The following is a 12502-nucleotide window of genomic DNA, read 5'->3' on the forward strand; positions in this document are numbered from 1 at the left end:
GCTTGTGGTCTCATCTCATATCCTGCTGGCTAATTACTTAAATGCACCGCCCCACGGCACTGACCACCTCACTAGGTGCTCACGGGCTAACTTCTACTTTGGAAACTGAAAATTTGCCTATAAATTAGAACCCACATAACCCAAAACCTCTCTCACTCTATCTCTATCTTTCTATCTCTTTCTGCGCCATGCAACAGTAAAATTGGTCACCAGAAATCTACAGAGTCCTTCAGTCCAATCTAATCCCATTCCGTTAATCCAATGGGTACTAGCACCACCATTTCAGTCCTGTTTGTGATGCTCATAGCCCTTCACAGTCCAATCCATGCCAATCCCATCAAAACCATTGTTGTAATTGTGATGGAGAACAGGTCATTTGACCACATGCTGGGTTGGATGAAGAGAATCAATCCAGAAATCAACGGTGTGGATGGCTCTGAGGCCAACCCTTTGTCCTCAACTGATCCAAACTCCAAGCGCTTCTTCTTCAAGAATGAGTCTCACTATGTGGACCCTGATCCTGGCCACTCATTTCAGGCCATCAGAGAGCAAATCTTCGGCTCAGATAACACCTCAGCTGACCCGCCTCCCATGAATGGCTTTGCCCAGCAGGCTTTCTCCATGGACAACACCACCAACATGTCTCAAGATGTTATGAATGGCTTCAACCCGGATATGGTTGCTGTCTATAAAACTCTTGTCTCTGAATTTGCAGTCTGTGACAGGTACTAATTCTTTTTGCTTTTTCATTAAACTTAATCTTAACTGATTAATTAAGAAATGCATAATTTTTATTATTAAAAATAAATTAAAAAAACGATAGATTGCATTCATAATTCAAGCCAACCAAATAGGGTTAATACAAATACGGAAGTTTTGTTGTTTATGAATGAATTTTTCTTAAAAATATATTAAAATTAAGGGAGAGAAAGGTTTTGGGAAATGAATGCGAGAGAGAAGGAATGCTTAGCTTCAAAGTATCATTTTGTTTGTACTCCCAAATTATTCATAGCTGTTAAAAAAACAGGAGATTCTTGCTTCCTCTTTTGTATTTTTATTCCATTTTCTTTCTAAAAGCTTTCAAGATTATTCTGAATTTTAATCTCTTACCTCTTCCTTTGCTGCTGCCAACCTGCCATGCAATAATTGCGCTTGACACTTGTATGGGTTGTTAGATTACGACTTCTGACACTGTTTTTTTACTCTTTTTTACTGTTTTACTTTTTTACCCCTACTTTTTTTTTTTTACTCTCCCAAACAAAAAACATTAAGAATTTTGTGTATGCGTTAGGTGGTTTGCCTCGGTGCCATCCTCAACACAGCCGAATCGCCTCTACGTGCATTCAGGGACATCAGCTGGGGCAACAAGCAACATCCCAGCCCTTCTAGCCAAGGGCTACCCGCAAAGAACCATCTTCGAAAATGTCCACGACGCAGGAATATCCTTCGGAATATACTACCAAAACATTCCGGCCACACTCTTCTATAGGAACTTGAGGAAGCTCAAGTACATAAGCAAGTTCCACATGTATGACACCTTCAAGAGCCATGCAAAGCAAGGGAAGCTGCCAGGCTACACTGTCGTAGAACAGAGGTACTTTGACGTCAAGATTGCCCCCGCAAATGATGATCATCCCTCGCACGACGTGTTCCAAGGGCAGATGTTTGTCAAGGAGGTGTACGAGACACTGAGGGCGAGCCCTCAGTGGAACGACACCTTGTTGATCATCACTTATGATGAACATGGAGGGTTCTATGATCATGTAGCTACGCCGGTACATGGAGTCCCTAGCCCCGATGGGATCGTGGGGCCGGAGCCTTTCTTGTTTCAGTTCGACCGGTTGGGAGTTAGGGTTCCGACCATCATGGTCTCACCCTGGATTGAGAAGGGTACTGGTGAGTACGAATGCTAGCTCCTTGATTTCAAACTTTCAGCTAATTACAATTATATGATTGAATCTGCTTAAATTTTCTAATGCTAATATGAAGCTTAGGGTTTAAAGTTTTGGATTAAGCATTTAGAATTTGTATTAGCACAATATCAACTCATAGAATAGTTCAAAATGCACTTTGATAACCCGTTTATCCCACCTTATAAACTAGATGGGTATGAAAAGTCAACAATGTCATTTTAATCTTAAGAGGGTAATTTGGTAATTACACACTTTGCGCATGATGTGATTTAAGAAATGTTATTTCACTCACAAAGTTACGTGATCATGTTAAAATCTTAAGTTGTCTCTTATGATGTTAGATTTTTGTCGTGTTATACAATTTCATACATAATGCATTATTTGTACTCAAAACTATTTAGGATTATGTTAGGTTGATAAACTTGGTTAAATAGAACGACATAAGCTGCTGATTTCACACTACCTAATATGCCACACCCTGAATTTGTCGGCATTGCTGTCCCATAACCATATGTCGAAGGGAATCTAGATAGAAATATCATTGATGGCTGGCTTGCTTCCACCTATACGCAAGCCACAAAGAATTTGCTTCCTATTTCACACTGCTTTTGGGAAAAGAGGACCTACTCGTATGGATTCTTTCGTTAATGCTTGTCAAGCATACCAACAAAACAATAAAGAGATTGGCTGTCTTCGTTTCTTATCTCAACCAACAAGTAGTTTGGTTGATGATTTAGCCATATGATGGGAGAAGAACTTACATGTATCGGGAATGCCATCGTGGCAGTATCCCAAGCCTATCATGCATGTATCATATCGGATAGTTAAAATACGTGGCAATGTGTAATTGGCTTAGGATAACGCCACAGTGATATCCCCGTTATAGGTAAGTTTTTCTCCATATGATGAAATTAAAATGTGGGGTGTGATCAATGTTTGAGATTTTCTATTTTTGTTTTTAACTAAAATTCTGCATAAAGTGATAGGAGTTTGTTGAAATTGTTAATTGGGGATAAGTTATAGGCAAGCACACCACACAAAAGCTAGCAGATAAAGTCCTACTAACTGACATAAAACTCTTGAGGAAAGTAAAGTATGCCAAGTTGTAGGAAAAAGTATACCTTTAAAATGAACCAACTAATAAAATCTCTTGAACTGTTTAATACCTCAAGTGTTTGAAGCATTGTTGCAGGAACCTAATAGATTGCCTTATTTTGCTGGTTAGTGCAGAGATAAAAATAGCTAAACTTCTCTCTGTTTACATTGTCGTTCAAATTCAGTCAATATTTTCTTAGCAACAAATGCTCATTAGCTTTGATTTCTAGCAAGAATAGAATAAGATGAAACCTGCATGGCTAACTGTATAGAACTTTCTAAAAACCTATGGTTAATAGCATATTTTCTCCATTGACAATGACAATGAATCGATTATGCAGTCCTTCATGGACCCAACGGATCACCATTTCCAACTTCGGAATTTGAACACTCATCCATTCCAGCAACAGTTAGGAAGATCTTCAACCTATCTGCACCCTTAACAAAGAGGGATGAATGGGCTGGTACCTTTGAAGGCATTGTTCAAACACGGACAGAACCCAGAACTGATTGCCCAGGTTAGTCACATTCCACTCTCTAATCAACTGGAAAAGATTATATGTAATATTAATGCATTAGGATGGCAAATGCATAGCGTGTCTTATGTTTGTCTCAATTGCTTGCAATTTTGAGCAGAGCAACTTCCAACGCCAGTCAAGATAAGAACAAGTGAGCCTAAAGAAGATGCTAAGCTTACTGAATTTCAGCAGGAGATGACGCAACTCGCGGCAGTTCTAAAAGGAGATAACATATTTACAAGCTACCCAAAACAGACAGGGAAGGAGATGACCGTCAAGGATGGTAAGGAATACGCAGATGATGCAGTTAAACGATTCTTCGAGGCGGGGCTTTATGCTAAGAGAATGGGAGTTAGTGAGGAACAGATTGTCCAGATGAGGCCCTCCCTTACTACAAGACCATCACCCATAGTTAACCAGACACCATAAATAGATGAAATGAAAACTGGTAGTAGATCCTCAGGTGCATATGTAAAAGAGCAGTCATCTTTTTCTATATCTATACAAATCCAAGGAAAGAAATTAAATTATCTAATGAAAGTTTAGCATTTCATGATGTTTATATTCTTCATTTTGCGGGCTTGTGTATCAATTTATTTTTCCCATCTCAACTTGGGAAAGTTTTTACATGCGTATTTGATTAAACAAAGGCTAAAAGACAAGTTCTTAAACCGTGTTTTCGTATCAGGGCAGGAAAAAATAAATAAAATTCCAGTCTTAAGTACAGTTTAATCCCCTTCTTAACCACTCAAGTTAGGAACAGAAGTCTGATCACATAGATTACGAGAATTTGAAGTAATCAATTTGAATACAAAACTCTGAAGTAATCAGGACTTTAAGCTTTTCGTTAAGGGAACAGTAGCTGATACTATCTTAAGCTTCCTGTTGTAGGGAAACTATCAGCACTTTATAGACTAAGAAAGGGGCATAAAGCTTTCACAATAAACACCTTAAACTGTTACTCACAATTACGAACATCTCGGAAAAGTAAACTGCCCTTCTTAATTACTAATTTCTGATTAGCAAGGGCTCCAAAATCTTATTGTTGAAAACTTTCAATTAAGTGTAAGTAATTCCAACATGTGAACGTATACAAAAGAATTTAGTAGCCTTCATGGCTGTATGTAAAAGTGCACCAACAACAAAAGATCCTTTTTGACTCATCAAGACATTCCTTTTCTACCTATAACATTCTTTTGCTATGTTAAATTCCGTATCGACAGAACTCCCTGACAGGCTTTAAAATACCAGTAAGCAAGAGAAGAATTGATGGGCTTATATCTTACTTTTCATCTCACCCACTAGTTAATGTGTTCCACCCAGGAATGTTTGCTGTAGCCTCATTAACCATTTTCACGAGCCTTATCTGCAAACAAGATCAGTGCAACATCTATCAATTGGAGAGAGAGGATCAGTGTAACATCAATTAACTGGAGAGAGAGTGTCTGTTTTACATAATTTGCCTTCACATCCAAGACAAACTAAGTATTGGATGATTGGATGATGAATGACTCGTACAGACACTATCTCATGGCATTATGGCTCTCTCTGTTTATTTTTTCTAATTCCATTGGCCTCAATTACTGAGACCAATTTATAATCACGACAAATAAGACGAAAGCAAAGCTGATTCAACCTTCTTGTTCTGATATCACTGTTCAAAACCATGCTTATGGGTAGGGAAAAAAAATTAAAGCAGCCTTAGACACAGATGAGCCAATTAAGGGAGCCAATGAAACAGAATCAACATGCCTCAAAACATATTAGTGATAGACTTACCACACTTTCAGGAACTCCTGGAGGGGGCAAGGAGAGGTTTCTTGGTGGAGGACCATTAAGATATGATCTCTTGTCAAAACGCCATTCTCCAATCTTGCCATAAGTCAGTTCTCCCTAAATGTTAGAAAAGAAAAGCCATTCAGAGTAATTAAAAGAATTCATGCAGAAGAGAAGAGATCACTATATTAATTCAACGAATTCATGCAGAAAGAGAGATCATGAAACAAGTGCAGTCAAACTGCCTTTCATAACAAATTTTAAAAATAAAAAAATAAAAAAATAAAAAAAAAGGCAGAGAGAGAGAGAGAGAGACCTTTAAATTATAGTCGCATCCATAAGTATAATGGATGATGAACGTCTTTCCCACTTCCAAATCCCATGGAGGCTGCACGCTTAAACTGAAGCATATTAGATCTTTTTATGTCTTGAGGCAAAAGTGGAAAACCACAAAAATAATAATGCCATGAATAAAACTCAAATTCAAACCTGCAGCATGAAGTCTTTACGAAGAATATGCCGCACTCCATGCAATGCAGATGCTACAGCATATGCGTACCTTATTTCAGCAGAGAAATGACACCAACATCAAATATAAAATAATCAACCTATTGGACGGAGATTAACTAGCAATTGAAGCTTATTACTCACATCTCAAGCACCCATCCAAAGGCCTTATCAGTCTCTGGGTCATCTTTCATTCTCAAAGAAACATTCACCCATGTGGGAGCAATTTCCTCCAGCAAGGACTGTCGTAGATAACTTAGTCAGTACACATTTTAAAAGTATGATTTTTTAGTGAAAGAATAACCGTCAGCCTCATGGACAACACAACTATAATTATGATGCAAGGATGATATGTATAAAGCATACATATAAATCATACATACATACATACATACATACATACATATATATATATATATATATATATATATATACACACACATGTATGGACATGACCCACAAGTACTGATGTATATATAGGCACTAATGCATACATATATAAGTATGGAGATGCAGCACACATAGTAATGTATAATTAAGAATCTGTGTTTCATCATTTATAATCACCTCAATTCATAAACTACATTAGCAATACAATATTTTACCTTCTTTATGATTCAAAGAAGAATTGCCAATTTGATTAATATCAGTCACAGGACTGTTTTCTCAGGATGAATTTTCCTAATTATTTTCTCATTTCAAATTATGGTTTGTGGCAATAAGTAAAATGGTCAGCCTGATGACAAGACAAATATAGCTACAATGAAGATATGAATAAAGCACACCTACATACACAACCTCGTGCATTCACAATCACACTATGAAAACATATGTTCCACCATTCATAATCACATTAATACAAAGTTACATTAGTAATAAATTATTTTACCTTCTTTATGATTACAGGAGAATTGCCAATGGGATCAATATCAGTCACAGGACCTTTTTCCTCAGGATAAAATTTCCTAATTATTTTCTCATTTTCAGCTGGTATAATGTAGAAAAATGGATACCCTGCTGGACTGTTTCCATGTGCCAAGTTTGGCAAGGGATTTACAAATATGTGGTCAGGTTCGGCCATTAGAATGTATCTGCATTGATCATGATAGAGACCAGCTTTCTGATTTCATCAATGAAGAGAGGAAAGTTTTGCAAGAAGTTAAAAAGGAACAACAAAAGCTTACTCTTCCTCGATTGTTGCTTTCTCTAGCCATTGCACAAAAGCCCATGGTCTATTTAGGACAATATAGCCCTGGATACACATTAAATTCAAGTCAGAATAATTTATATTAGCAAAAAGGGAAGCCTATATGCTGGGGTTTGATGTTCAAGTAATCTCCAGTAACATACATCTCCTATGCAATTAGATTTAGGACGCCAATTCATCTTTTTGCATGAGAAACTTTCATTTCAATTAGAATCCGGTTAAGCTAATTAATGTGATGTAGGACAGCAACAACAGATAGGAAGAATAAGGAACTCACTCCGGCCTTTGGCATCGCACCAAAGGTGTCCAGTAGAACAATAAAAAAAGTGCCGGCATCGCACCAGCCTTTGGCATCACACCATGAAGGTGCCTTCGAATCACTCCAAGTCAACCTGTGCTTCACAAAGTTCTGTGACTTCCAGATGGTGTGTGAAGCACAGGTTGACTTGGAGAGATCCCAAGGCACCTTCGTCGTGACATCGAAGCCCAGTGCGATGACGGAATTTTTCTAATTTCTCTACTGGACACCTTTGGTGCGATGCCACAGGCCAGAGTGAGTTCTTTATTTTCCCTATCTGTTCTTGCTGTCCTACATCATAATGTTAAAAACCTCAGAATTCTTTAGTAAATAAAAATGACTACGATATGAATAACAAGGAGTATTTGAACTAAACTATAAAAAAAAAGACAAAAATGAGTTCTTTATTTTTCCTATCTGTTCTTGCTGTCCTTACATCATAATGTTATCAACCTCAGAATTCTTTAGTAAATAAAAATGACTACAATATGAATAACAAAGAGCATTTGAACTAAACTATACAAAAAAATAAAAAAAAATAAAAAAGTTATTGTTATAACTTTTGTCCATTATTCGTCAAACAAATATGGATAACAAGCAGATTAATTTCATTCTCCATTCTAATAAATAGGAGCCCTATGTCATAAAATGGTATGTAGACAAGCTTCATATCACATATATGTATCTTCTATGACTGACAATATGTGGGGACATTTCAAGCATATGATTGCTTCAACATCAACTTCTGCCAAACTAAATTTGTTTATTGTGTTAAAAATAGTTGACATTTGATATTTTCCTTTGCATATAAATCTGTTCCTCTGATACTGTGTAGTAAAACTGTTTGATGATAAGCAATAGAAAAGAAAATTCTATGTTATTAGCAACCCATAAATCTATGACTACGCTTTAGTTAAATGGGGGAAACAAGTTAAGTACAAGTGTTGGCACAGCAACATAAGTACAGTTTTACAAAACAATGTCAATCCAACCTGATGTTACAACTTTCATCAGTTCCTTCCTCTTTTTTCTCTTCATATTGATGACACCTTCTGTAAGGATGAATCTGTCTAGTATATTTCTGGACTTTTATTCAAATGACAATTGACTTACCATTTATGTAATTGAAAAGCCTCATAATTGTGATTTTATTTTCAAATGGGGTGATAGAGGGAATTCATGTTTTATGAGATGTTACTTGCATTCTTTCTCTCCATGATGAACATTAGTTAAACCTTTTTTAATTTGATATCTGCAGATTCATTTCTTAAATACACTTTTGATGAAACAATCTATAACAACAATCCCTTAAAAATTACATCAATCATTGTCATAGAAAGAGAATTGAAGAAGAGAGAACTAGCTCATGAGATCAATTGAAAAAATACTGAAACAGCATAAGTGAAGAAGCAAATTCCAACCTACATAAATCTAAAAGGAAGCAGAGATAACTGAAACAACAGTGTCAAAAAAAACTCTCACCCGATCCAAGTCCCCTGGAAGAGGATCAACCACAACTGTTGGAATCTCCTCCATCAAATTGTCAGCAGTTCCAGAATGCAAAACTCGTGTGAACTTTCCCATATCTGATCCAGGCATGTCTTTTACCTTCTTGTACCAGTAATACATAATCCGACACTGCCATTGGCTATAGGGAGCATCAGTTGCTGTAAGAGCAACATGATATTTCGAATTCTTCGCGTTCTCATGCCTCTGAATCACGGGCTCTATCAACCGATCTGCCCCCCAAAGGCCCAAGTATGAAGCCTTGTTGTGTATTACCACAGTTAACAAATTATAAGATGCAAAGAAAAACCCAAGTGCCAAAAGCACCAAAAGTATTGGTGATGCACGCCCCATGCCTTTTCTCCCAATCATCTTTATGTGTCACTCAATTAGGAATACGGATTGTAAATCCTCAAAATTCAACAGAAGTCATTTCTGCTACCTACAAAAATCTTTTGAATACCAACCAATTTGGCCAAGCAAAATCCTCCACCACTTCACAGCTCAATTACAAGTATAGCAAAGCCACACTTACTCTAAACCCATTACAGCTCAATCAGAACCCAGAAAAGAGCAATGGACTATTCTGCATTACCATTACAAGAGAGAAACTAATAAGTCAAGGTATGGTTTGATGTTAGAAGAGCCAAAGCCACATTGCCAATAAGCAATAAAATGAATTAATTCCAAAACTACAAAAAATAAAATAAAAAATCAACAAACTAAATCAAACAATTCAGAACTACACAATCCCATTAGTTCAACCAAAAATAAAAGGAAAAAGTCATACTTGAGCCAGAATTCCGAAGATTATTAACTTGACAAACAGATCTAAAGTAAAAATAATAAAATGGACACACTTAAAACAGAGAGATAGAAGCACATAAAGGAAGATAACTGAAGAAAGTATATAACTGAAGAAACAACTTAAAAGAGAAATGAATGCAGAAGAAAAGAGATTAACCTGTACAAACTGGGCACTTTCTAACTGAAAACACCCTCCTCCTCCGAGTCTGTTGGAGTTGGAGCGAGAGAAGAAGATAGAGTTGGGAGGTTTTTTTCAACGCCTGCTATAGAAAGGTTTTTCTTCTTTTTGTTTTTCGGACAGAACACTTTGGGACGTTTGAAAACTCGGATACTCACCGACTGAATCTTGCATAAAAGAGTATTTGAAAAGTCGGATACTGTACGTGTGGTTGAGTTTAAAAAAACAAAAATTGTATGTATAAAACACCATGACGAGTCAATCAGACCAAAAAACAAAAAGAACGTTTTTACCGCAATACTCGGTGGTGAACAAAAATTAAATGAATAAAATGACGTAATTGTGAGTCAAGTCAATTGGTCAAGGTAATGTGTCGTTCCTTTACACTCTTTTTATGTATTAGAATAGTTAGAAGTGCTATGACAATCTTTCTAAAGAAAATGGACATTATTTATATTTTAAGCTTTACACATGACCCGTTTCAAAGAAGGAATTATAAAATACTATGATAATATAGTCACGTGATATATTTTGTACACGTATTATAATATAGGTGGACTATAGTCACTAGGAGTTAGTGCAAGTGCACTTAACCACAAGGGCAGGTTGAAGGCCAGTTATCATCACTCGTTTCAAAGAGCTAGAAAATCCTTTTTTTTTTCTTTTTCTTTTTTGTACTCGGCTTACATTTTATAAAGTAAAATGTACACATTAAGGCATAAATGGAGAGATCCTTACATTAAGCCTAATTTACATATCAATGAAATATGAATAGTGGATCCTAATGCAAATGATTGCGACAATTGTGGGAAATATTAAACAATGAGTACGTATGAGTAGTATTGTTGGAGTAGGATTTCTTTCAAGAAGAAATACCTCCACAAGTTCTTGACTGAAGTTCTCACGCTTCCTTGGTTGAAATAGAACTCCAGATTACGTTCCCGAGGTCGAACGGTGGAAATGGGGTGAGTACCTGCAAAAGTCACTCCAACGTCAAGTCAGTGTTTGTGCGGCGTATTCTTAGTGTTCAATTGAATTTCTCGTCCTTTTACTGGAGCTCCGCACTTTTCTAGTGGGAGAGAAGTTCGATTATCCCACGTCTTCTAGTTGTGGCATATGGGTTAAGCCATGATATGTAAGATTTAGTCCCCACAGTGCCCCCCTTTTTTTCTCTCTACACGCTTCGCGGGTGGAGAGGGAAAAAATGATCTAAGTGGGACTTTGGAGCAGGATTTCTTCGCATGTCGTCATGGTGGGCTCATGGCTGAGCCCAAACAAGCCATACGTTTCCCTTCTTGGGTTTGCTGGTCAAACCCAGAAATATGATTCCCATTGGCTTATCACCAACCTATGCACGTTGCTTTCACACCTTGCATGTGAAATGTCCAAACATGAATTCTCATGCACGTTGTGGACTATTATCCCCATGTGGAGTATCCAAGTGCGGACAGCCAATCCCGTGTGCAAGTGGACCATTTTTCTTATTTTGGGTTTTTGCGCCTCTGCTGATTCGGTGGGCCCCATGACCCTTGCTTTCTCTTTCCTAGCCGATCCCAAATGGGTTGGGATGCGCTTGGTTTTAAGCTTTTGCCGATTCGGTGGGTCTCATGCCTCTTGGTTTCTCTTTGATAGTCAATCCCAACCCCAGTCGGGGTGTGCTTGGGTTTGAGCTTTTATCAATCCGGTGGGTCCCATGCCTCTTGGCTTCTCTTTGATAGCCAATTCCAACCCCAGTTGGGTTGCGCTTGGGTTTGAGCTTTTGTCAATCCAGTGGGTCCCATGCCTCTTAGTTTCTCTTTTGATAGATGATCCCAACCCCAGTTAGGGTTTTAAGCTTTTGCCGATCCGATGGGCACCATGCCCTTTGGTTTCACTTTGATAGCCGATCCCAACCCTAGTTGGGTTGTGCTTGGGTTTGAGCTTTTGCCAAACCGGTGGGTCCCATGCCTCTTGGTTTTTCTTTGCTAGCCGATCTCAAGCTTTGACCTTTTACCAATCTGGTGGGTTCCATGCCTCTTGGCTTCTCTTTGATAGCCAATCCCAACCTCAGTTAGGGTACGCTTGGGTTTGAGCTTTTGCTAATTCAGTGGGTTTCATGCCTCTTGGTTTCTCTTTGCTCCAAGGTGTTTCACGACCTTTTTTTTTTTTTTCTTTGCGCTTGAGCTATCCATACGGGCCCCAATACCCCTTAGTTGTCCATCCGGAGTTGTGCGCCTTTGGCCTCTCACCCAATCCAAGGTGTTCATGACTTTTTTTTTCTTTTTCTTTTCTTGTGCTTGAGCTATCCATACGGGCCCCAATACCCCTTAGCTGTCCATTCGGAGTCGTGCACCTTTGGTCTTTTAACCGATCCGAGGTGTTCACGACTTTTTTTTTTCCTGTGCTTGAGCTATCCATACGGGCCCCAATACCACTTAGCTGTCTATCCAGAGCTGTGTGCCTTTGGTCTCTCAACCGATCCGAGGTGTTCACGATTTTTTTTTTCCTTTGCGCTTGAGCTATCCATACGGGCCCCAATACCCTTTAGCTGTCCATTCGGAGCCGTGTGCCTTTGGTCTCTCAACCGATCCAAGAAGAAGGCTATCTAGAAGAAATACCTTCATAGGTTATTGACTGAAGCCCGCATGCTTTCTTAGTTGAAAGAGAACTCCGGATTACGTTCCCGAGGTCAAATGGTGGAAATGGGGTGAGTACCTA

At 38.1% G+C, this 12502-nt stretch overlaps 2 protein-coding genes across 3 annotated transcripts; one reads left to right on the forward strand and one right to left on the reverse strand.

The window, feature by feature from the left end:
* Positions 1-4088, forward strand: LOC117626593 (non-specific phospholipase C2-like). The gene is given in 5 exon segments (XM_034358341.1): positions 1-725; positions 1292-1896; positions 3350-3526; positions 3645-3907; positions 3909-4088. Coding segments are annotated over 5 exon segments (1539 nt in total). The 5' UTR covers positions 1-261; the 3' UTR covers positions 3939-4088.
* A 420-nt stretch (positions 4089-4508) lies between these two features.
* Positions 4509-9948, reverse strand: LOC117626665 (hydroxyproline O-arabinosyltransferase RDN1-like). Of its 2 annotated transcripts, none has more exons than XR_004585605.1 (9): positions 9785-9948; positions 8797-9406; positions 6994-7061; positions 6699-6900; positions 5954-6051; positions 5792-5861; positions 5619-5703; positions 5306-5419; positions 4509-4892 (listed from the first exon to the last, which is right to left on the reverse strand). XR_004585605.1 is itself a non-coding variant. In XM_034358457.1 (9 exons), the coding sequence occupies exons 2-9, from the start codon at positions 9190-9192 to the stop codon at positions 4821-4823; spliced, it is 1092 nt and encodes a 363-aa protein (XP_034214348.1). In that variant the 5' UTR covers positions 9193-9406; positions 9785-9948; the 3' UTR covers positions 4509-4820. The 2 variants fall into 2 exon arrangements, 1 of the variants encoding a protein (XP_034214348.1); XM_034358457.1 differs by having other exon boundaries at positions 5619-5690.
* Between the last annotated feature and the right edge of the window lie 2554 nt (positions 9949-12502).

Source organism: Prunus dulcis, chromosome 4 (assembly GCF_902201215.1).
Source record: "Prunus dulcis chromosome 4, ALMONDv2, whole genome shotgun sequence".
NCBI lineage: Eukaryota > Viridiplantae > Streptophyta > Magnoliopsida > Rosales > Rosaceae > Prunus > Prunus dulcis.